The 27,187-nt window shown below is 38.2% G+C and overlaps 1 protein-coding gene across 2 annotated transcripts; it reads right to left on the minus strand.

Annotated features, from left to right (window-relative positions):
- Positions 1-721: 721 nt before the first annotated feature.
- Positions 722-26,960, minus strand: ABHD5 (abhydrolase domain containing 5, lysophosphatidic acid acyltransferase; the record flags this gene model as incomplete). Of its 2 annotated transcripts, XM_084247599.1 has the most annotated exons (7): positions 722-811; positions 1,377-1,563; positions 4,032-4,143; positions 5,226-5,380; positions 11,336-11,708; positions 14,234-14,319; positions 26,800-26,960. In XM_084247599.1, 7 exons carry the CDS (start codon positions 26,844-26,846, stop codon positions 722-724), a joined length of 1,050 nt encoding a protein of 349 aa, XP_084103725.1. The 2 variants fall into 2 exon arrangements, with proteins under 2 accessions (XP_084103725.1, XP_084103724.1); XM_084247598.1 differs by lacking the exon at positions 1,377-1,563 and having other exon boundaries at positions 748-811; positions 26,800-26,846.
- Positions 26,961-27,187: the final 227 nt, after the last annotated feature.

The following is a 27,187-nucleotide window of genomic DNA, read 5'->3' on the forward strand; positions in this document are numbered from 1 at the left end:
AAGTATTAATACCACGTTTCCCTGGAATTATAGAATTATATCACACATTGAAGGTTTCAAGGGGCATGTTGTTGCAGATCATATTTTAAATGCTGAACAAGGCTTTATAGCCTAAATAGAGAACAGAAGAAAATCAGAAAAATTAACGCTAGTAATCAACTCCCATCTTTTTATCCAAAATGCTGTCTCATCACTCCATTTCAAAAATGAAGTATTCTAAACAACTGACAAATTTTTGCCAAAAAATACATTAAATTTTGATTAACTATATCAAATTATTAGACATGGCAAATACAAGCAGTAAAAGAAAATAAAGTGCACATTTATAGTATATAAAATAGACCCAGAAATCACTTTTTAAAATTGGCAATATCAACTACAATATAAAAAGCACCTGGCACAGCAAAGTTAGAAATGAAAAAAATTTCAGTTGAAAAATTACAATTTTTCAGTACAGCAGAGGGACAAATAACCTTTTATTAAAGCTCGTAGATCTGGAGACTTGTATATTTCAATTTTGTGTAGGAGAAAGGAAAGTCATTCTTCTAGAAGGCACTAACTGGTTTAAATGTGCAAGCGACTTCCTAAAGAAAACATGTGAAAGTACAGTCAGGAAGACTGTGTGGTTCTTTTGCTGTATTCCTTACTCTTCATCGTAGTTAGGACTTATTGCTGAGGAATTGTGCCATTCAGCAGGTTTCTCAGGTCACCCTCAATGTGCTCAGTCTACAGTGTCACAGATCTCCTTTACTTTCTGGTTGAAGTCTTCTGGTTGATCTGCATACACATAATGCCCTGCCCCAAGAATAGCCTATAAAGGAAAAGAAGTCAGATAATATGTAAATAAAACACAATGACAGACGCAAAGACACTTAGCAATGAAAGTAAGAACAGCTATATTTAAGACAAAAAAGAATAAGCATAAGCAACACTGGTCCATAGATACTATTAATGTATTTTCATCAAATAAAGGAACTGATAATAAAGTGAAAAGTCTGTTGACTTTTCTAAATTTTTTCATATACAAAAAAAATCTATTCTAATTTGACCACTAGTTACGGGACCAGTAGGTAAACTAAACAAAGTAAGGATGTGCTGCCCTGTAAGGTGGGACTTAGTTGAGGACCATGGCACCTGTCTTTCAGTCTCTCCCACCTCAGAGATGTTGTGGCTCTCAGGACAGGCAAGTCCCCAAAGAAAGGTGATTCAGTATCTGACATGAAGATCTCTGTGGGTCAAACCCTGCCCCATCAGTCTCTGATTGAGGCTGTAGGTACAGCTCAGATGTGAACAAGCAAGAATGACCTGCAATCTCTTTGAAGGCAAAAATAATAGAGCAGATTTAACCTACAACTGAAAATAAGGCACACACTTACTATTGTCTTCACGTATGAATGTGGTCTTAACGACTGGATGCTAGTGCCAGAATTACCATCGATGCAGGACCGGGCACCATAGATCACTGAAACTGGAATGTCAGGGTGCATTTTACCAATTCGCTGGAGCATTGGCCGTTTTGCCCATCCGTATGGAATAGTCATATTTTTGAATGCTGTCTCACCACTTAAAGGAAATGGGGAAAATCATAATATGACTCCTGAGGATGAGAATGCATCACTCTCATCAAAACACATTCATGTTTAGCTTCTCCTCTATTTAAGAAAAACCTTAGCTCAAACAGAAAATAATGTACTGGAAAGTATATGGAACAAACACCACAGAAGGTTATACATTTCTGGATCTATGCCACAGATGATATAAACTTTTGTTAAATAAACAAGGCTGCTATAAATTCTAGTTATTAAAAAAATTATTTTCTAAATCAAAGCATACAACCCTAAGTCCTTATCATTAAATTACCTGCAATGATAAAATCTAATACCAAGGTAAGAAGAAATTCAGATTAAGTATTCTTTGTGTACTGTTTATATTTTTCAGTTTTTTTGCACATTATGATCCTTGACATCTGAAAAACATGTCTCTGGCTGGGGAGAGACTGTGCATCCCAGAACTAGCCAGTTCTTAGGGAGAGCAAAGGACTCTTTGGGGAACACGCCTTTGATATGCAACCTTAACAATCTAGAGCTGTGGTCTACTGTCCTGCCTGCCCATTCATCTCAAGAAGCAATATTCCTTGGCCTTAATCATCCCAAGACCAGGTACCAGGTAATCAGAGAATACCCCTGTATCTCAGAGTCCTCTGAAATTATTCAACTAGCTAATCCTGAAGTGTTTACTCTACTCTGCTTTGCCTTTTCTGCAAATCCCAAAAAAGGCTCTGGCCTACGCTTTTCCTTCACTCTTGCCTTCTACCACCTGACCAAAATCTGGTACTCCCTGTGACTCCTCATGGTGTTCAATGCCTCTCCTCTCTGATATCTGTGAGTACAGTAATAAACTCTGCTTTACTGAGCCTCTCCCATGTGGTCACAACTAACGTATAAGCACATGGGAGAACACAGAATACTCTGAAAACTCCCAGGATATATCCTGAAGCATGGGTCCTATTTTTGAATGCTCATCACTTAAAAGGAAAAGAAGCAAATTTTGCTTTCATTTCTACTTCCCTTGTGATATTAGACATATTTCTGAATGGCTTTTATGAAGAATTCAAGTTCTACCATAAGAAAGGTAACAAAGTAAGACCATATGGGTACACATAATCATGAAACGTGAGTGTAAGAATAAAAGAATAAAAACACTAAGACCATGCAGGAAAATGGATGCTGTACCTGGGACAGACCACTAAAAACTATTGGAACAAGTCAAAAAATATTGTGTAGACCTAATTCACCAAACCCAATTGCCTACTGAGTCTTAAATATCAATCTTTTGAGGATCCACAAACCTTTCCAGCCTTCCTCACTCTTGGCAGAGAACCAGAGAACCTCTAACCTACATTATAAAAAAGACTGGACTACAGTTACACCTCAATTGCCTCCATGTCCTCAATCTTTTAATGAAGTAGTTGTAGATATTCTGCCAAAAGTGGACTAAGTTTTCCACCCAAATATCAATCTTAGAAAGGATGAGGTACCAGTTCTATGCATTCAAGTGTGATCCATGGCACATCTATACTAGGATCATTGGAAATATTTTATTAAAGATGCAGCCCAGAACTACTGAATAAGAGTCTAGAAACTGGGCTCAAGCATCATATTTTTTACAAGCTCCCCCAATAATTCTGGTACCCAATGAAGCATGAGAACTGGATCTCTCACTTTCCTACTCCATTCCTGATCATCTCCTTAACCCTACGATGTTGTTTGTCAGTCTCCTCCTAGCTTTCCACAATCTTTAGGCTCTGTTTTCTCTGTTAGTGCCTTATACCCAACATCTCCAAGTCCTATTTTTTAATTTTTAAATAAGAACCATCTTTGTTTCTTGACCCTCTTGCTCCCTCTGATTGTTATGCACTCTGCTTCTAATCATTGTAAAAACACATGCAGAATTCCTCTCCCCCTCTACCAACCTCCACTTACTCCCCACCACAGCTGCAGTTTTTCTCACACTGGTCTACAAACACTAAATGCTGCTTAGTAAAAGAGGGGTACAATCATCAAATGAATTTAAAAAATGATGCCAAGTATCTCCCACATACCTGGTAGATTTAATACCCTTTGTCAAGTCTAAAAAGCTCTAAAAAGATCCATGATACAGAAAACCATTTACTTTTGCTTAATAAAGCACCCTTTCTTTGTAGAATGTTCAGACTCAGTTTGGGATTGCTATTTATTTGAAGTTCTTCTTTATCTCTCAACTCTGCCCACCTCCTAGACATGACCAAGAAGACCAACTTCTTCAACTTATCTATAAGTACTTTAGGGGAAGAATGTATGTCAATAGAATCTAGTACTTGTTTTACATAGTAAGCATTTCATGAACAGACAAAAATGAGTATTAGTAATTTAGTTGTCTTTTAAAACTTAGTCATTTAATTTCTGACAAAAGTCTCCTGGACACTCACATATTTTCAAAAGAAGAAAGTCTAAAACACACACACACTATAAATTTAGAATCATAATTCTTACCTTGGAGTTTGCACATTACAGTGATAGATATATTCTGTCACAGTATCATCTTCAAACATTGAAGCATACTTCCTTTTGAAATCAGGCCTTAAACGTTGCACCAGACTTAAACCTATTTAATAGGAAATAAATGTTTAAAGTCATATCAGGGATTTAAATGATAATTAACTTATAGACTAATACAGAAAGTTTTAGTGTTTGCTTGTATAATGAATGCTATGCGTACACGTGTATACATGTATTCATACAGTTTAGATGCAAAGAAGCACAGAGCCTCGAAGTTGCTCACTTCAAGTTCCTTAAGAAAAGATTAAAATAAGTATTAGAGAGTATTATACACTGACTTACAAATGTGCTTTAGGAGCCCAAAAACATGTTAATTTTCAATGACTTTTTTTTGCAGAAAAATAAATTCTATTAACAAGGTGGGAGAATAGAGTAACTCACACATAAAATTAACTTTTTTTTTTTTTGTAAAGATTTATTTATTTGTTTGTTTGTTTGTTTATACAAGCACTGGGTACAGTCAGAAGTGTGGGAGGGTGAGAGAACTCACCAGAGCCAGAGCGGGGAGCAGAGCAGGCAGAAGGACCAAAATACACTGCTGAGGGGAGCAGCGGGCACGGCAGGAGAGGTCTGCGCGCCATGCGGGACCCTCCTTCGGTGGCTGGGGAGCAGCCGGGTATTGAACCGGCGCCGCAGAGGCTGCGGGCAGCTTTGCAACCCAGCGCTCAATCGCTGCGCCACCGGGGAGGCCCAAAATTAACTTATTATTAACTTACTTTTTTCCCCATAATTACAACACATTAACATCTAATTAAAATGAACGAGGACATATTTTTTTCTGTAGAAAAATAAATTCAGAGTATCTTCCCGAGATACTAGCAATACTCTCTGCTAAGGCAGTCCACAGTAACCCCCACAGTCCCACTCCTGAGGTGAGAGGCTTTAAAGGGGGTGTAGGGCCCCTCCTGCCCCCCACCTAATTACTTATTACAATATAGAGGCTCCTTTTTGTGGAGAGGAACATAGTTTCATTCATCTTTATGCCAGGAGTGGTACTTTTCAGAGGAAGAGGAGAAAAAGTAAGGTTCAGTTTTTCTGTTTCTAAGATTTTAAATATTAATACTAATCAGTAAATACTGTTAATCTATCAACATTTTGTTTTCCTAGGACACAGTCATATGCACTCACCAAAGGGTCCTGCAATCCTGAGGCCAGCCAAAGGGTTAAAGGGAGTCAACGCTGCTCCCAAGGCTCTGATCCAAACTGGAATTGGTCTGTCTTGATCAGCAAGGTCTGGTCGCTCAGGAAAACCCCAAGGTTCCACTAAAATTAGATGACTAACCCTGTTTGGGAAAGAATAGATTTAAATTCATTTGACAACTTCACCCCAGGACTATGAAGAACTAATATGACTGTACAAAATAAAGGTAGAATGAAACACTTTCAAATACCTTCAAATTAAAGACTAATAGCTGGACCTCCCTGGTGGTGCAAGGGATTAAGACGCAACCTATGAAGCTATCCGCAGCCACTGCAGCACAAGTTCAATCCCTGGCCAGGGAGCTACACACATGGCGCAGCAGACCTCGCCTGACTCACCTGCTGCTCCCCTTAGTAGTGTATTTCTAGTCAATCCGCCTATTCTGTTGCCCACTCTGACTCTACACCTCTGAATCCTCTCGCCCCTACACCTCTGGCCTCTACCCCAGTTCTTGTATGCATAAATAAACAAATCTTTAAAAAAAAATAAAGACTAATAGCTGAACAATGGTTGTATCATGCTTTTGTTACACACAAACTTTTGAGATATGGTAGGATTTGAGAGGTGGATGGTAAAAAGAGGGCTTTGTTTTCAATGTGTCTAAATGTGGACAGTAAAGGAGCTATAAAACCATGTGGTAACTGTGTGACTACTCTTGAGAAACAAGACAGCATTTGTTGTTTAAGCTACTGGAGATGACATAGATCATTGACCACTCAGAAAAATCCAATGGTTCATGTATCTCAAAACTGATATTGCAGAAATGACTAAAGACTAACATTACATCCATAAAATACCTTCAGACACTAACAATAGCTATTGCCTATGCATTACTATTCTAAAAATTTAAAAGGCACTGAAACTTTAGATGGGTCCAAAGGGACTTTCAATGAACTTTTCACAAGCACGAGGATAATGCTGAAAGTATACCCCTATGTTTGGGATTGCAGTTTGGTGAAGAGAACACCTCTCCCCTACCCATGAATGACATCATGAAATACTGGGATTAGATTCTACCTAATCGCTTCCTAATTTTCTTTCTTACTGATTAAAGGGATACAAAGTCTTTGGTCTAACTGCATATAAAATTGTTTCAGGTCGTAATAGTTTTCATTTTTTCCATCTTACATGACCTGTTTCTCATGAAGGAAAACCAGTATTATCAGCAATATTTCCATGTGGCTGTATCCAGTTATTATATATCATAAAGATCCCAAACTAAGCAAAAGGTCCTTCTGCCACAAGATGACATTCAGCTGTAAATAAAACCACCAACAAATGCTAGCAAAATCTTCAAGAATGAACTAACAATGATTCTAACATGGCTTTCCAGATGGTTCTCATTCCTAATATAAAATGTTTTCTTATTTTTGTCAACACAGATATGGATGAATTAGTAATAAGACCTTTGCATTTTCTCAAACAGAAACTTCAGAGCATAGACCCAGCACAAAGCAAGGGACTTTGGGAAATATTCAGCAGTCTTTCATCTCACAAATGAGAAGCTGAGATGCACTATGTGATCAATCCCAGGACACAGGGCTAATTAATATAGAACTAGGGCTAAATCCAATATTTCCTTGACTCAAAGATACTACCAGATGTCAAAACAAGCTATTGGCCAGAAGGTTCTCCCTCCTCAGAACAGGTCAAGCAACCTAAGACAAACATGTTAGTAAAGGTAAAGCTTAACTTTGGCTAACTTTGCTCAACTTTGCCCAGGCTTAATATTAGACTCTAAATTTTATGACATCAGGATGATTAAGAGAATGTAACTATGCATCTAAGGAGTGATGTGATTATGTGAGATTTCCACATACTTATGATGACTTCACAGCTTAAAAGTTATATGAGACTATTTTCTAACAGTTAATGTGAAGGGGGATAGAAATGAGGGTTAATGTTTGTTTTTTAATGGCAGATACTATCTCCAAAACTCCTCTTATTACAGCCCACAGTGAGATTTGATAGAAAGAGGGGGAGATACGTCAGAAGTATAAATATTAAGGAAACAGCCAGTATTATACCACTAAATTACCTCCTAAAGAAAAAAATGAACTCTTTATTAAAATATATTTTAATATTGGGAGTGTGGTGCTTTCCTGTATTTCCTTTAGGTCCTCATTTATAAAAATAACAGTTTTTAGGAAGTATAATTATAGAGTAAGCAGATGAGTTAATCCAGTATGAATTTTCCTGGTCCCCGAGATGACATCAGAATATCACTATTATTTCTTATATTAATCCTGCATTAGTGGCTAGTAAAATTCATTTAGAGAGTCCGAGATAATCTGTTTTTAATAAAATTATATAATTTGGAATGGAAAGATATATATAAATATATTACTTCACAAAACTTTTGTTTCAGACACACACACACATATAATTCTTATGGAGGTTTATAGTTGATTTTGAAAAAATAATTTCAAAGCTCTGCAACAATATCTAAACTGTAGCTATATATGGTTTGCTTCCATTATAGGTAAAAGGCCTCAGAAAGTAATTATTGCTTATATTTGATGATAAGGATTTTAAAAGAAATAAGCCATGCAAAGCACTTAGGTTTATGGTTATCAAATAATATCCAATAAATGTTAGCTGGTTATAGTAGCACAAATTGGAAGACTACTGGAGAATAACTTATTCAGGAGCATGGGTTGATAGTGGCTAGAGCCACATGAACAGCAAGTGATTTAACTTTTTTAGGCAAGCCTGATCACACATCATTCTAGCCTTGGACCTGTAAGTTCTCAGGCTCTTTGCTAGTGAAAAGGATTATAATAATGACTGGAATTACTTGGTGTTACCATGTATCTAACCTATTATAATAATCCAGAACACACCTCTACTATTCTATAGATAGCCTGATGGGATTGTTAGTTCACATCTAAGAAATGGGTCTAGCTGCATGACACATGTAAGTCTGCCAGACCCCTTTGTTAAGAATCAGAAGCAGATTCAAACTGTAGGAAAAATCATGAACCAGCAGAGCAGGAAGAACAGAACATCCCATCAATTTCAAAACATCAAGAAGCATTCTTCTCTAGGTTAGTCATTAGAATAGGTCTTGAGTTTGAGGAGGGTGAGAAGATCACAGCCTAAAGGGCAAAGTGGTAGAAAACAGCTGCTCCAACATGCTGGGACAGCTGAGTCCAAACACAGGAATATATAAACTTGACTTAGATAAGATTGAAAGTCAGCCACCATCTGGAAATAATGTAATTAAGAGATCAGACAAAGAACCAAACTGCATAAAGGAGTCTACAGGACCTACTTATGGAACAATGAAAGGAGTAATAAGAAAAAGGACCAGAATGAACTCCAGTCAGTGTACAAATGATGCATTCTCAAGATGAAGTTAGCCCCAAATGTTTTATATTGACTTTAAGCCACTAGAGGGAGAATGGGGCAAGCCCAGAAAACAATAAACCAAATAATATGCTTCCAACTTCATTTCAGTAGAACAGCCTTGCTTCTCAAGAAGGGTGGACAAAAAATGCACAGCCCAGGTCTAGGAAAGGAAGTATAGAAGGAAGGAACATAGTCAGGAAAGAAAGCCTGCGAAGGTCAAAAGGTAAGATAATCTCACAATCTTTTACTGGAAAAGAGCAGACTACTTGTAATCTATTCTATTTTATTTGAATTGGATCTCTTTGATAAACATATTCTGAACAACAGGTATCAGAAGGAAAGGAAAATTAGAAGAAAACACTGAACATACAGATGCAAGAAAGGAAGTAACACTCTGGCTATTATAGTTGGCTTACTCTACGCTCCATTCATTCCCATCTTAAGGCAATTGATCAGATACTGTGTGGTGAAGATTTTGCAGAATGGCAGACCAAGATTCCTCAACACAGTGAGTAACCATACACAGCACATTAATCTAAAAGTGAAATCACAGAAGGCATTTCCAATTATTTTATTCCAAAAATAAGTGAAGGGGGGCCTCCCTGGTGGGGCAAAGGGTTAAGACACAGCCTATGAAGCTGTCCGCAGCCACTGCATCACGAGTTCAAACCCCGGCCAGGGAGCTACCCACATGGCGCAGCAGACCTCTCCTGACTTGCCCGCTGCTCCCCTCAGCAGTGTATTTCAGTCAAACCACCTGTTCCATACCCGCTCTGTCTCTGGTGAGTCCTCTCAACACCCACACTTCTGGCCTGTACTCTAGTTCTTATATGCATAAACAAATAAATCTTTAAAAAAAAAAATAAGCAAAGGTTCTGTCCCCAAAGCCATTCAAAATTTGTTCTTCTCTCCTGTAGGTGGTTTTAAAGTGGTCATTCCCTTCCGATTCACCGAAGCCCCTTAATTTCTTTATAGCATTTCATAATTGCAAATGACAATTTTACCACATGATCCAAATAGTCAGAGCCATGAAGGGTCAGGATTCTAAAAGTGTAGGGATTTCATGATCATAATCTAACCCACAGAGTCTCATGTCACATTTCCAGGGGATAAATGCACTAAGACAGACATAATAAACATCTGGCAAGAAACAAAAGAAGGCGAACTCCTACAAATAGACTTTTGTGTTGCACAAGTAATCCTCTCTTCCTCTTCCTACAACTACAGGTAGACTTTTGTCACTAAGCATAGGTTACAATAAAAGATGGCAACCCCAAAAGCTAACTAAGAAATATGGATGTTTTGAAAGAAGAGGTCTGCCAGTTGACAAGACTATTACTGTCTAAGGACTATGAACTGGAAAAATCAGGTGTAAATGCTAAAGTTTAGATAAAACTACAATAAATTTTCTCTATTAGAGAAAAAGTTGGCTGCACTAGAGAAAGAAAAACTCAGGTACACAAGACTCCTGGCTCCTCTTGTCAAATTCTACATAAACAATACACCTGGAGTTATGCAATAGGATAGCCTCACAAGTGCATACCCTCTCCTTGCTACCATTCATGTCTCATTAGGACTTCAAGGTCAAAGTCAGTTCCAGTTTTGGATTTAAAAGTGAGTATAATGGAAGAACACACTGGCAACACAAAAATGCCTATCTTTTTTGCTTCTTTCCCCCAAAATAAGCAAACTAAAAATGAACTTTACTTCTATTTTCTTAACAATAAAATGTGACCTCCCCCCAGAATACCAATGTAAATAATAGGAAATATCACAAGTAAATAAGGCATAGAAAGGAGGAATTGCTACAAAGTTCCAATGCAAACACTCATCAATTCAATGACTGAAAAATAATTCTTAATTCTTAATAAAGGTTAGGGCATAGTATAATAATAATTAAAGAAACCTCTCTAAGAGAAACTATACAGATATATTTTCTGTAGTTTAGAAAAGAGGAAACTAGAGCTTTGCTCTAAGTCACAAAGATAGTACACTAATGTCTAGGTCTTCTAATTTCTAACCTTCTGGCTTCCCATGGCAGCTTACAATAACCTGAAAAAGGTTAAGAAGCGTCTGCTGCATCCATAAGTCTAAGGATAGTAACAACAAGCAGTGGCATCACAATAATTATTACTTGTGGCTTAAACTGTATACACTCTAAATTTAACAAATAGAAAATCCTTTCTCAAATCTTTACATTGTGAAGCATGTAACATAATCATTTCTACTAATAAACTGGCCATCAATTGTGGCTACCAGTTTATAAGGTTCTTTAAGAGAATGTCTATCGGGGCCTCCCCGGTGGCGCAGGGGTTGAGCGCTGGGTTGCGAAGCTGCCCGCGGCTTCTGCAGCGCCTGTTCAATCCCCGGCTGCTCCCCGGCCATGGCCACCGGAGGAGGGTCCCACATGGCGCGCAGACCTCTCCTGTCGCCCGCTGCTCCCCTCAGCAGTGTACTTCGGTCCTTCTGCCTGCTCTGCTCCCCGCTCTGGCTCTGGTGAATTCTCTCACCCTCCCGCGCTTCTGACTGTACCCAGTGCTTGTATAAATAAATAAATAAATCTTTAAAAAAAAAAAAGAGAATGTCTATCTTGTGATACTCAGACATCAAGAACCTACCCGGATAGGAGTGGGATGGGAACTAGAGACTAGCACTGGGGTACCTCTCTTCTGTTACCATCGCTTACCTTGATGGGTACTTCAGTGAGTAAGCAGCAGCCAAAAACCCACCCAGGTTGTGTCCAAGCAATATCACTTTGTTCAGTCCTAGGGCACATCTCCACTCTTCAATGGATTCCACAAACTGATTCTCTACTTCTTCTGCATCACTGTCAAATCTGGGTCTACTACTTCGTCCAAAGCCCAACAGGTCAAAAGCATAGACAGGTCTATTAGTGCAAAGATCTCCAAAATTCAGTGCCCAAAGTCCAAGACCTCCTCCAAAACCATGGAGGAGGACAAGTGGAGTCTTATTTGAAATATTATGAGAGAACTTCAGTGTCCATATTTTATTTCCATTAGATATACGAACAGGTTCTTTTTTGTATGTGCCGGGGACACCTAATAAAAACATAAAAGAGAAAATTAAAAGCCTCACATCTTCTAAGAAGGGAAATATTTTCAAAGTGATCATAAATAGAAATCATCTGATATCCATTCCTATGACTTCAGCCTTTATGTCAACTTTTTTTTAAAAAAAAAGTACACCTTTTATTGACACAAGTAATTCTTAATTACTGTATTTTACATCTTAGTGGGAAAATCTATCTCAAACAAATCTGAAATACCTGTGGCCAAGGTATTTTGTCAAGTCATGTTAGTGCTTTGTGCTTCTTTCCACATCTATGAAATGAAGGTACTTCACTCCTAAAATCAGAGAGGAACTTAGTGGTCTCTGAATTCATTACTTTAAGGTCGCTAACGACAATAATAAGAGAACATTTAATTTGTAGAGCAAGTGAAGATTAAGCACTGAAGACTGAAGTCAAAATCAAAAGAAACAGTTCTCCCTAAAAAGTAATCATTAATTTAGGAAAGATTAACAGTATCTGTAATAGACACCTAACTGAAATCTTAAGTCATTTCAAAATTTTGTAGAAAGATGGTGGCAGGCATGGTGTGAATGCCACAGCATAAAGCACCAGGTAGTCCCAAGTTTAAGTCCAACAATCTCCCATGAAAAATGCAAATGGTCATAATTTTGTAAATAAAATTTCTTACTTGCCTTCAATACTGTGGGGCAAAATACCCCGTCTCTCCTAAAACTGACAAAAGATGAAACTAATTTGAAGTTAATTTTCATTAAATAATCAACTGAAAAGCTACACTTTAGACATACCCCTTAATTTTGCACATTTCACGTACAGTGGACTAAGGCTGGAAAACCAGGAGTTTTTGTGCTTTAACGAAAGAAACAATTTCAGATTTTATACCCACATAGTGGCAACAAAGAGGAAACCCAGTATTCATTCAGAATATTAACAGAGTCCATGCCATCAAGTGGGGAAAAATACCAACAGTTTAGAAAAGGAAGTGATCCAGCATTAGTGCCAAGTCAAACCACTTTAACATTTTTGAACACAGATGTCTGCATATTTCAGTAAAAACCACCAGCAACCACATTTAGAGCAGTCCTCCACTGTATTAGTTACTTCCTTTCATGTCTGATATTCTAACAGGTAAATTCTTACTCCCATCTGAATACCTAAAACCAAGTAGTAGGAAATATGTTTGTTGAATGAATGAATTGAGCAGCTAGCACCCTAACTAATCTCTTGACAAGAATTTTTTTTTTTAATTATAGTAAACCACAACAACAACTTCCCCAGCTATTAGCCAAGTATACAGAGTGAATAAGATTTATTTTTATGTTAAAAATCCATGTAAGGTAGCTAACTGTCCCTTCCCTATGGATATATTCTGTTATGGTCACTTACTCCTGAAACATTCAAATATGTAAACAAGAAAATTCATTTATGGTAAGATGACAATCAAGCACAGACAAACATTTGCACATACACAATAATCATGCATGTGAGTTGCACCACTTAATCCAATTCTCTAATTGCACAATAAACACTATGGCTTAAAAGTATTCCATAGATACCTGGGAATCCTCTGACAGTACACATATGGGTAAATTTCAGTGTTCATTAGAAATAACAATAACAAAAGGTTGTACACCATTATAATTGTAGAATCAAAGGCTTGTACTATAACCAAAAGGAATTCTAAGGATTTTGTGACCCTTTCCTTTCACAGGAAAAAAAAAAAAACAAAACAAGAAAGCACAACAAAGTGACTTGTCCAAGATCCTGTAACCAACCACCTGATTGCAGACCTGGGCCTAGACCAGGTCACCTGATTCTAGTACAGTATTTGTTCTGTTGTACAAAGCTGCCTGTTCTGAAACATCTAGAGTCTGTTCTCAAAGTGCAGTCTGAGGACACCTGGGGTGTCCTTGAGGCCCTTTTAGGAAGCTCTGAGGGCAAAACTATTTTCACAGGAATACTAAGACTGCCTTTTCACTCTCATTTTCTGAAGGGCATCTAGTGGAGTTTTCCAGAGATCACATGCTATGTGATTATCAACATTCTGAATGCAGAAGCCTATAATGAGTCAGGCTACCTGATATTAAGTTAGACACTAAAGAAATATGTGAACATGTAAACAATGCTACTCTTCTCACTATATTACTGTGGGGAAAATAGTTATTTTTTAGAAAACATGCTATTTATTTTAACATCTAATGGATTTATTACTATGATTTTAAAATAAATAAATTAAAATATTTTAAATTATTCAATTTTAATTTCTAACATGGAAACATCAAAAGCTATAATCTATAAACAAAGCTCCTTGTGGTCCTTACTATTTAAGAGTTTATCAAGAATGCAAGACCAAAAACTTTGAGACTCCCTGTCTCCCCACATTAATGCATTTGCTGATGACCTAGAAAAGGAAAAAAGATTCTTTTGCCAACAACTAAAACACCATAGAATCTTATCTCGAGTTTTAGGGCCATGCAATACCTTGGGCCTATTTTCATAAAATAGCTGAGTTAACTTAAAAGAAGAAAACCTTACATTTTAAAATTTTCTCTTCAGCTTCTTTAAGGTGTGATGTGGATGTAGGGCACCATGTGGGAAGCCAACCAGTTAGCCATCCTGACCTAGAACATCAAAAAACAAAATACAGAGTTAAATTAAGGTTCTTCTTAAATCCCAACTGTTGCCTATGGAGAGGAAAATCAGAATAGAGAATTTACTGTTTGTGTGATGGTTATGATACCTATATGTGACAAAATTCACCTAACAGATACAAAGTATTGTGGTGCAGTGCTGGGATACAGACAGGCTGTGAACATGGAAGTAGATAATCAAAGTCTATCTCATTTTCATGGCTAGCAAGACTCCAAATAATAAAACAGAGGCTAAAAACGGGCAGAACAGAAGAAAAAGGCATCCCACATCCCACATCCCATGCCTTATACCACTTACAATGTATATAAGTACAAAAATGTGAAAAACCATGAGTAGTTTCATTTCAATGGAAGGAACACAGTGGTATTAAAATATATCCATTATGGGCCTCCCCTGGTGGTACAGCGGTCGAGCACTGGGCTGCGAAGTTGCCTGCAGCCTTTGCAGCATTGCTTCTATCCCCCGCCACCCACATGAGGTGAGGGTCCCACATGGCGTGACAGACCTCTCCTGCCACGCCCGCTGCTCCCCTCAGCAGTGTATTTCGTCAGTCTGCCTGTTCTAGTCCCCACTCTGGCTCTGGTGAATTCTCTCACCCTCCCGCACTTCTGACTGTATCCAGTGCTTGTATAAATAAATAAATCTTTAAAAAAAAAAAAAGTACCTATTATAAGGGTTGAGAGACAAGAAATCTTATTACAATATCTAGGTTAAGAGTAGTAACATATCTCTAAAGCAAATCTGCCTAGGCTGAACTGGTTAACTCTTAATGGGAAAACCTCACATTCCAGCAAACAGTAAATGAAAAGAACAACGCTGGCATCACACAGAACACAGCTGAATAAAGAGAGCAAAATGAGAAGGTTTGAAGCAATAGGTGAGGAAATATGGGGAGGCTGGAAATGACCATTTTGCTAACAGCCAACCAAGGAGAGGTGAGCCTTCAACTTCTGACCTGGCAGCAGCTCACCCAGGCTTATCATCACATATAATCTGAGATAATGTAGCCTGTTAGCAGTCCTCTGACAATTAGCAGGGGCTTAGCACAAAGCCAATATTATTTAAAGTGAGAACTTTCTGATAAGAGAAAATGAAATTGAGGAAGAGAGACCAAATACTGCAGATTCCAGATGAAAGCGATGGTTATGAAATAAGGTTTTGGCAACAGAGATGGAGACAAGAAAGAAGATCAAGAATACTTTAAAATAAAACAAGCTAAAGGGCATAAACTTACAATTAGAAGATGAGTAATTTCTAAGATCTAATCATACACAGTGAATAATACCATATTACATACTTCGAAACTGCTAAAATACCCTCACCACACAAACAAATTATAAGTTATATGACTTGACAACCTAGGTTAGCTAAAGCTGAGTGTTGATAATATTGCAGTATATTAATGTGTCAGATGAACACATTGTACACGTTAAGGGTATACATGTTATGTCTAAATAACATAATACATATAAATAATGCATATAAATAAATATACATATAAATAATACATATAAATAAATATACATATAAATAATACATAATACATATAAATAATAATACATATAAATACATATAATGTACATATACATAATACATATAAATAAATATATCTCAAAAACAAGTAACAACAAAAAACAAACAAAAACAACCCAAAACCTAATGGACCTAATGGTGAATAATTATAATACATGACAAAAATTCACTTCACAAGTATTTGTTGAGCTATTACTATCTATGAGGAACTATTCTAGTCATTTGTGACATTTTACCAAAGGTAAGAGTGATTAGGTCAGGAAATTGCTTTTAAGCTGAATCTTTATAAAAGAATAAAGTTATCATAACAGGTGGAGTGGTGTTCAGGCATTTCCTGTGAAGGAAAGGGCATGCGCATATACAGAGAAAGAAGCCCATTATGGGTTTTCTGAATAACAAGTGCATTGTTTCCAGCGGCTGCAGTAACATTTTACCACAAATTTAATAGCTTAAAACAACAGAAATTTATTCTAGCACAATCAGGGAGACAAGTCTGAAAAGAGTATCTTTGGGCTGAAATCAAGACATCAGCAGGGCCACACTTTCAACAGATGCTCTCTGCAAAAACCTATCCCTTGCCTTCTCTGGGTCCTGGGGGTGGTGCTAGTCCTCACTCTGTGGCAGTGTCACTCTTCATCTGTGTCCATGACTATCAATACATTGCCTACTCTCCTTTGTGTGTCTTCTCTTCTACTTGTCTGTAATGTCCCTCCCGCCCTTCATTTATAAGGACGCTAGGGATTACATTCTGGGCCCATCAGGATCATCTTACAACTTCTGAAATTCATTTCTTAAATTCTTATTAAAGCAATATTTATTTAAAACATTATGTAGGTCCTAAGTGTACATTATAATTCAATGTCTGTATAAATTACATTATCATCGCCACCAAAATTCTAGTTTTTATCTACCACTACCATGCAAATGATCCCCTTTACCCTTTAACCCCTGTGGTAGCCACTATTTTGTCCTTACAATCCAAGAATATGTTTTTATTTTATCTGTCCTTTTATTTTATTTACTTTCACATAGAATGAAGTCATATATTATCTCTTTTCTCTGCTTGACCTATTTTACTTATCATTAATATCCGCTAGGTCCATCCATGTTGTTGCAAATGGCAAAATATTATCTTTTTTCATACCGTTGTATATACTGAGTATATATACATCTTCTTTATCAATTCTTCCACTGGTGGTCACTTAGGCTGTTTTCAGATCTTGGCTATTGGAAATAATGCTGCAATGAACACAGGGGTACATATATCTCTTTGAATTCATTGTTCTCCTATTTTTCAGATAAATACCCAGAAGTGGAGTAATCAGATATTATGGTGTTTCTATTCCTAATTATTTTGATGACTTTCCATACTTTTTTCTATAATGGTTATACCAGTTTATTTTCCTACTAAGAGCGTATGAAGAATTCCTTTTTTCCACACCCTCACCAATACTTACTGTTTCTTTATCTTTTTTATATAAGCCATTCTCACAGGTGGGAGATGACATTTCATTACAGTTTTGATTTGCTGTTCCTGATAATAACTGATGAACATTTCTCATGTGCCTGTTGGCCATCGTATGTCTTCTTTGCAGAAATGTCCATTCAGATTCTCCACCAATTTTTAATTTGGTTGTTTTTATGATGTTGAGTTGTCTCACAATTTTTACTGCAGTTAAGTCAAAAATCTATAAAGACTCAGCCATACAATGTTCAGAGGTTCCAAGGTTAAAACATGGACATAATCCTAGGTGACCATTATCTTTGGGGATCACTACCACAAAATGTAAGCAGAGAGTGTGTTTTAAGGTAAGACACCTAGAAATATTCAATAAGCTGTAGGTGATATACTGATGACAACAATAACAATAATTTACTATTATGTAGCACTAATTAGGAAACAATTCCTAAAACAAGAGTTTAATTAAGGTTCAGAAGGAGTGCAAAGGCAGGAATTAATAAAATTGTCATTTTACATCATCCCTGTCTCAAAGGTAAGGCTACTTTTAGTTGACCTAAAAAGGGAAACTCAAGTCTTGTTTACAGTATTTTAGTTGTACTCTTGGATAATTTTTCCTAGTTTCTGTCTTAGGGGCTACTAATAATAACAATGACAGAAAACACACGAATAAAAATAGGTCTGAGTAAAACAATGCGCTAACTTTTGAATAGGTGATCCAGCTTTTTCTAAGCTTTGTATACTCATCCTACTACATTTCTCTGTAGAATTTCTCTGGGGCGTATATATAATAGGCACTCAATAAATTATGTTTGCTGGATAATTAAGCCCACTCCAATATAAGTTATTCTCAGTACAACTTATCCCCATTTCACAGATGTAAAAACTTAGGTTCCAAAATGTTAAGTACAAGGTCCAAAGCTATACAACTTGTAAGTAAATAAGTAAGTAACACACAGAAAAATAAGTTCAATTCTGAGTGAATTCGAAGACTTTCTCAGGTGACTACTTTCCTTAAAATGTCTGAGGACTGACATTTACGGCTCTTTAATCACAAGGGCCACTAACACACTTCAGGTTTTCACAGCAACCCTTTTCTTCACAGTAGATAATTTCTTTTTTAAGTAGCGTTTTTCTAAAGCATATTTAAAGTGAAAGATCTGTATTTAACAAAAGGATAAAGTTGAATTATAAAGTTACATTCCTTTAGCCTACAAAGAAGGTAACTTACAATCCATTACAGCTTACCATCTTCCAATCTTGTCTTTCGCACATTGCACTTTTATAGTACTTCATAACTCTTAAAACTTCATACTATTGTATGCCTCTATGACTTTGCACAGCTCTTCCCTCTGCCCTGAATCCCTTGTGTCACTTTTTTTTAGATATTGTCCCTAATTCTGATGCCAAGTGCAGAGGTCATTAATCACTACTTTAGCCCTTGATACAGATACAGTTACTACTGCAGTAGTTATTTATGTTTTTATCTGCCCAGGTGCACTATGAGCACAATGAATGCTAACCCCATATTAAAAATCATTTTTATACTGCCAGTGTCAACCACATTAAATGGCTGGAAGTCATGTGAAGACTTGACAATTGTGCTTGTAAACTAAAGGCCTTGATCATAAGACATACCAGAAGTAGATGAGGAAAGGCAGATGAAGTTCATTTCTATAGGAAGAGAGCACTTACAGTACAGTGGTTCTTAAATGGGAATAAGGAGCTAGGACATGAGCAGGGAAAGGGCCTAAACCATCCCCACTCCAAAACGAAACAAAACAAAAAACAAGAAATACTGATGCAAATAGGTGAATCCAGAAAAGGGTAATCAACAATACAAACAATATAGGAAGGTTACAAGAACCAGCGTAACCCATATTTTTTTCATATAAATGAGGCATATTAAAAGGCTTGAGTATATTATGGCTTTTATCTGCTAGTCAATTTTCTTGTCTCTTTATCTTTACATGTAAGAATATCCTTGTAAGTTTAGTATCATTACATATGTATGTATATATGCAAATATATACACACATAAACAGACAGGATTAAAGGATAGGACTATAAGCAGATGTGTATTCAGTCAGGTTTTCATGGCACATGGTTATACTGTGCAGATATTATGTGAAGAAAGACTATTAGAACAGAAGATACATAATAGCCTGCAACAGGAAGTGACCTACAACTCAGTATCATTATTTATCTTAAATAAATATCCCTCAAATAATAGCATAGTTCTTTGCCAGAGAGAATCAGAGGTCAGTACAAAAAAAAAAAAGGAAAATTAAGGGGAAATGAACTATAATCTACTATTGTTCCAAGTGACACCATAAGCCTGTTAAGGCAAAGAAAAAAACAAATATAATATTTTTTAAATTAAAAAATTACATTCAAGAAATAATTCAATATCTGAATATCTACTCTGTACATGGCACTGAAGTTTAAAATGCCCTGTAGCACAGAAACTGTGCCTAACTCTCATCACAAAACCAACTTTCAAAGGATAAAATTGTCTAACCCATGCATTCTGCCTCCTAGTAATGGGTTTATCTGGAAAAAGAGGCAGTATTTTTTTTTTTTTTATATTTGCAAGACTAATGCATTACATTAAAATTTTAGGGCTCTTTAAACACAAGAGCCACAAACACCCTCAGGTTTTCACAGCAACCTTTTTCATCACAGTAGATAATTTCTTTTTTAAGTCGAGTTTTTCTAAAGCATATTTAAAATGAAAGATCTTTATTTAACAGAATATAGCACAATATTTTATTTCCATTCTTCATGTAACTGTAAACCTATCTTCTAAGCCCTGATGTCTCAGCCCAGTCCGTTTTGTCTTAACTAGATAAGATGTTTTAGAGAAACTGTCTTCTATTTTAGTCATTGGGATACTTCACAGGATTCAGTGCCGCACACTTAATAGGGCTCAAAGGGACAGTTTCTAAAAAGTGGAAGCAGGGATCTATTTTTCCCTTTTCCATCCTTTAGTTAATTACCCTTTGTTCGTGAGTTCCCACCTTTTGGCTTGCTACTTCTATTGCTTCAACCCTATAAAACAACCATTCAACCTCATCTCCTGTCTTTGGGATAAATTCACTCCATCTTCAAAGTGATCTTCTGCCCTTTTCACAAGATCCCAGATGCTATTCAGTGCTGTACAGCTCTCGGTTTAGTGGAAGACTGGACCTGTGGAAATGATACTGGAACTAAGGACAGCAGATTGAAGCTAGTTAAATATCCAGTCATTTTTCTGAGGTCACAAGTTTCAAAGTGAAAATTAAGTTTTTGTGGTCCACCTATAAAAAAGAGTTAACAGGACACAGGACTGTTTCCTTGAAGCTATGAAAAATACATAGAAAAGCAAAACTTAACTTCCCCAGCTTACTTAAACAGATAATCAATGAATACAATCTCCATTGCTGAGACCCTAACTTCTGAATTGTCAATCATAATATAAAAAGCCATTTACCATGTGTACTCTATGACAACAAAAAGACTTAACAGTTTACACCAAAAGGTTTCTCCAAAGCCCCATCAGTGAGCACTAACCATATTAGTGAGGCTGAAGATCCAAGCCCTAAAGCATCTAATAAAATGAGCAAATAAAGGGAATCTTGGGGCCTCCCTGGTGGCACAAGGGGTTAAGATGCAGCACTATGAAGTAATCTGCAGCCACTGCAGCAGGAGTTCAATCCCAGGTCAGGGAGGAGACCCACATGGCATAGCAAACCCCTCCTGTCTCTCCCACTGCTCCCCTCAGCAGTGTTTTTCAGTAGATCTGCTTGTTCTGTTCCCCACTCTGTCTCTGGTGAATCCTCCCACCCCACCCCCACATCTGGCCTGTACCCCAGCTCTTGTATGCATAAATAAATCTTAAAAAAAAAAAAAAAGAATCTTACATTATAACCACTGCAACCGATATAGAGAATCACTTCAGTCATCAGACTTCTAAGAAAAGCTTTAAAAAACTTCATTAGTGGTGACCATTCAAGAAAAGCCAAATAAGATGTGCTTAACGAATTAATAATATTAAGAGCCTAATTTTTAAGTATCCTGAGTTTAAAAGATAAACAGTTAATTTTCCTCCATTTTTTAATATAATTAACATTTTACTTATATCCCATGCCATCAACATATAAGTTTTCTAGTAGTCCCTGTTTTGTCTCTAAGACATTTGACTATCTATAGTATTACTAAACTTGAATTGCTCAATCAATAAATATTGTGAAACAGTGAAAGAGGTTTCAGTGTATTCTGAAGAAAATATACAGAAGTCTGGCCAATTTCCACACACTCTTGGCCACTTAAATAACATTTCTAATTAGGTTATAAGTAAAGAGGATTTCATTATATTACAATGTTTAAAATGACCTCCATTCCTATATTGCAGCTCTCAAAAGACAAAAAATATGTTATTAATGCTTTCTATAAGCTACTCTAAGCACAGAGAAACTATAAGGTTTTGATTTTTATTATGATTATTCAAATCTATTAGCAGTAAGGATATACATATTCCTCTGAAATAATTCCTCAATTAATGGATGGCCTTCTTTCCTGAGAACTACTTCCTAAATCTTACTCTTGGAAAAGAGAAAAAAATAGTACATTTAATACAAAAGTGTAAGTTAGGCACTCATACAACATATAATTTAAATGGCTAACATGCCATTTTAAATAAATGATACTTAAATGGTCTAAATTGTCAATAACCATTACATCAGTGACAACAAAGGCCCTTTCATATATTTTAACACATTAATTAGCATTCTTTTAACCTTTTTAATTCCTAACCAATAACTTTTAAAGATCCAGAATTGGAGAATCAGTGTTTTAGACATATCCAAGTGCTATCTAATATTTTTTCCCTAATTGTTTTCTACCATCTCTAACACAGAAAACCAACCATTTTGGAATCAGGCACAATATCATCCAACATAAAGGATATATTAAATACACTTAGATTTGCATTGCTTAACAAATCCAAGTGACATTTCATGTTAGTTCTAAGAGAAGTTCGTCCTCTAAGTAAAGAAAACAAAATTAAAAATCCGAGGTCTCAAACTGACCAATATTTCTTTTAAAAATCATCTTTCCACATAATTTTACTGATTCACGATCAGGAATAGGTAATTACAGAACCATGAGGTTTGACTAAAAAATTCCAACACTTGGGCCTCCCCTGGTGGCAGAGCGGTTGAGCGCTGGGCTGCGAAGCTGCCTGCAGCCTCTGTAGCGCCGGTTCGATCCCCGGCCAGTGAGGGTCCCACATGGCGCACAGACCTCTCTTGCGGCCCGCTGCTCCCCTCAGCAGTGTATCTCAGTCAGTCTGCCTGTTCTGTTCCCCGCTCTGGCTTTGGTGAATTCTCTCACCCTCCTGCGCTTCTGACTATACCCAGTGCTTGTATAAATAAATGAATAAATCAAAAAAAAGAAAAAAGAAAACTTCTTAAAAAAAATTCCAACACCATGTTTATGAATGGTTATTATAAGTAATATAGGTCAAATTTTTAAGGACTCATTCAGAGATATCTGTAATCCCAAAACGTATCGTCTAGTGTTGTTTTTATTAAGTTGACCATCCATAGGCCTTTATAATCTTTTGTCAAGTTCTCTGTCACAGGACTGAAATCTGCATTTGCTGGTCTGTGATTGGCACTTTGGATATAGTAAAGCATGGGTTCATTCATCCAGGGTCAAGAAACAGAATCATATTCTTAGCATCCTCAATATAATTCAAGTCCACGACCCTAATTGTTGTCCTGATCAAATTCAAACTTTGAATTTCTTATAGTGTTTGATGTTCTTTGAGTATCAAAGGACGAAAAAAATTTAAGTAACAGCTGTAAAATGTGTAATCAACTACTAGGTGTTTTTTTTTTAATATTAATGTTTGTGCTAGTGCAAACAAAAATTTATCGATGCTTACCATTTATAAAACTCCTTTTTTAAAATTTTATTTTATATATTTTTTACATCATTTTTCATTTTTGCACAATGTATGCATTTTCACCTTGGTTATATAGTCCCCAAACAATTCCCACCCGCACCCCCCCCTTGTAACACTCCTTTAGGCTTTATCAGATATTTATGGTATCTTCAAAAGCACATTTACCTATACTACAAAACATGGTATAGGTGGTATAAAGAACATTTAAGAAAATATCATGGCATTCAGAGAGAAGGGAGATCACACCCGTGGGTCACAGAAAGGAACGTGAACCAAGCTATGGGGAAATGGGAGGTGCACAAGGATCATGTCTGGGAAACAATGAAAGCTACAGCTTGGCTAGAGCCAGGGCCCAAGGCAGAAATAAGATTCCAAAGATAGATGGGAACTATGCAGCCTGCAAAGGGCTCTGAAGTCAGGGAAGTCAGATGATAAAGCCACTTTGTGTGGCTGTGCTACAAACAAGGCTCAGCTTCTTGATGATACAAAAGCAACTAATGAAATAAACCAAGTTGAGAGCATAGGATCTGAATGTGTCACTAAAGTGGGCAATAATCCAGAACAGGGAATAGGGGGTCTGAAGTAGGTGGTTCCCAGGTGGCAATGGGAATGGAAAGGTGGAAATTTACAAAGGTGTAAATACCATCCTAGTCTGGACATGTTATGTTTGAGGAATTAGGTACAAACATTTGTTACACAATTAGATGTATCATTAGAGCAATACTGAGGAGGGCTCCATAATAAGGATGAGGTGCCCATCCTATCACAGTCAAGACAGTTCAAGGAATGTGAGTGAACAAAAAGAAAGAACACAGAGCTGAAGACTGACTCTTGGTGAATGACTACATTAGAGAGTGGAAAAAGAAGGGAACCTAATAAAAGTGACTACTGGTCTGACGTAAAACAAGCTAAATGCCATGAGAGCTAGAATGTCTGACAAGAGTTTAACAAGAGTAGCTATCTTTACAGTGTCAAACACTAAAAAGGACTCATGAAAAATAAGTACTAAGAAACATAAAAGCCCACTGATAAGTGGCATTGAGGATATCTGTGATTTTTAAATGAGGTGACATGGTTTCAGAAGGGGAGATGACAAGAGGAAGGAGTCACTGATCTTAGCAGTCTTTTAAAGGACAAGTGATAAATCCACTCTTACTTCTGCAAGGCAGTCAAATTCTACTGTAAATCCAGTAGGGTGCTAAGAAACCCATGGAGAAGAAAAGGAGGGGAAAAAAATCCCTTATCTGTAGCATTTTTCTTTATGATTTCATGATATAACTACTACGACCATAGCTGATTTCAAGCTGCCAACAGTTGGCAAAATTTCTGAAAATTTAGCAATTACTTACTTGCTGGTACAAGCTAATTCTAACATACGGCTGCAAACCACCTATTTTATAGTCTCCTATGCAACTGAGCAATACTATGACAGCTTCCCCTCTAAACTCATCTGATATTTAATCATTCTCTAGGACAACTTTGCAGCAATTCACAGACGTCTACCCTACTCTTATTACATCTAACTTTCTCAACTGTATTGCAGCTGAAAGGGTTAGATGTTGAAAGTCAAATGGCTTTCAAGTATGCCTGTCTTCACTAAAAATCACAAAGGAAAAAGACAATAATCATACACTCCAAAAAGCCTTCTGCTGGTCATTTTATTGCTTCCTTTGCTAATGTCATCTCCCCAGCAAAACCTGAAATGACACTTAAATAAGTGTCAAAATGAAAGATACAAGAACCCAACATTCCACATAAGTACCAATCCCAGTGAAAGTTAACAAAGATAAAGATACTTATACTAAATCCTAATTGGATGTGGGGGAATGTGGAGTGTCAAACCCAACCCTGCTATTTGCTAGTGGTGTACCAGTAGCCCCCCACTTGCAGTTACAACTGAAAAATGGTAACAGTAATAATACCTACTATATAGGGTCACCCTTAGGTTTAATATGAGCACTTTTAGGGACTAGCCAGCGGGCGTAGGAACTTGCTGGGCTGGTACCCTTCAGAAAGCCATACTAGTTTGGACACAGTACACTGCTTAAGTGTATGCCAAGAGTAAGGAGGAGGTTCATCTCGTCATGGGACAGCTGGTCACCTGCTAAGGACGTTAAGTCTGTCCCCAACACTTCCAGTTATCACCTGAAGCCAAAAATTCTTTTCACAGTTGTCCCTGGGATTCCCGAGACCCACAAGATGGAGACCAAAGAGCCCAACTAAAAGCAGTCTCAGAGAGAGACCAAAATGTTGACAAAATAGAAAGGAAGAAGCCAACAGTTAGGTTCCTACTTGTGTCCATGTGACATTCAGCATCTCACCTCAACCAGGAAGTTCATCAACACCAGGAAGTTCATCAACCAAAACAATGGACCCAATCAACATAAAAACAAGTCACAAACAAAACCTAGTTTCTAATATTTCACAACTTTTTCTGTCTGGCATCTTTCCAACTACCCATGATTTCATGGTATTCCATATGATCTTCTATCACTTACGGTATTTCTTCAGACATCTGAATAGAAGTGTTATCAAAATATTAAACAAATGTAGACGGAGCATAGAAGTTATCTACTTTCCACAACAACAACAGCGAGCTTTGAGAAAAAAGGCAGTAACGTTCACAGCAATTTAATTTTGCCACTGCTAACTACTATTCCTTTACTGACAAGGGTATTAAATTCGTTACTGGCAAATACAATAATTCAAACTCTGTATATTCGTACATCAAAAAGTTTCACCTTAGACATCCGTCCCCCAACTTCCATAAAATTTGCTACACACACTCACACTTCTCCAGCAACGCCAGCTTGGGAGCAAAGGCAGATCTCCATGGTAAAGATCACTAACTGTGAACGTGCATTCCATTCTGTAGAATAATTGTGAATCGAGTGTTTTCCACAAACCAAAGCCATATATCCACTCACCCAACCTCCTTTCCCTCACGCTTGGCTCCTCCTTCCCTCGACACCCCCATATCTCCCAGGCCTTCAGGGGTGAATTCGGGCTTTTTCATCTCCCACTAAGCCAAGCAGCGCCGTCCCTGCCTCCAGGGCTCGGGAGGCTGGTCCGCGCGGCACGGCACAGGGCTGCCGCCCGAGCTGGACAGAGCACAGCGCCTACCTGCAGAGCGAAGCCGCGGACAGAGTGACGCACTCGGCGGGCTCCCGTGACAGCGGGTCACCGTCGCGGCCGCGCAGGGTCAGAGCGCGGGTCCGAGGCCCTCGGCCGCCGGGGCCGGGTCTGGACGCCGCGCCGCCCCTCCGCCGCCCCCGGGGAGCGGCTGGCACCACAGCGCGGCCGAAGCCCCCCTCAGCTCCCTTCAGTCCCCCTCAGCCCCCCTCAGACACCCCCGCACCCCGTAGCCGACCCGGTCGGGGCTGCTTCTCCCCGGACGCCCGCCGGGGCCGCCGAGCGGGTTACGCGTCCTCAGAGCCCCCGCCGGTCTAGACCCCGCCCGCGCGGAAAGCGCGCGCCCCAGGCTCACGCAACTCCGGCCGCACACACCTCTCGCTAGCGTCCGCTGGGTCCACCTTCTCCTCCGCCGCCGCCATGGCCGCCGTCGCCGCGCGAGACCCAGCCGTCTCTCCAAGCCGGCTGACAGGCCGACTGGGCCGCCCCGGGCCGCCGCCGCCCTTAAGGCCTCCGCCGCCCGCGCATGCGCCGCCCGCCCCCACCCGCAGCCTTGGCGGCGCGACCGCGCTTGCGCGAGCTCGGCCAGGCCTCCCCCCCAGCCTCACCCAAGCCGCGCATGCGCTTCCCCGCCCGGCGCGCTGGGTGTGGGCGTAGGGCCCGTCACTCTGTAGGGGAACCGGTGAGACAGGCAGTAAATAAAGTCAATGATGATCGTATGAACGCGTCATCCCCTGACCTTTACGGTCAGGTGCTGGGCACT

The sequence above is a fragment of the Talpa europaea genome (genome assembly GCF_964194135.1).
Source record: "Talpa europaea genome assembly, chromosome: 11".
In the NCBI taxonomy this organism is placed as follows: domain Eukaryota; kingdom Metazoa; phylum Chordata; class Mammalia; order Eulipotyphla; family Talpidae; genus Talpa; species Talpa europaea.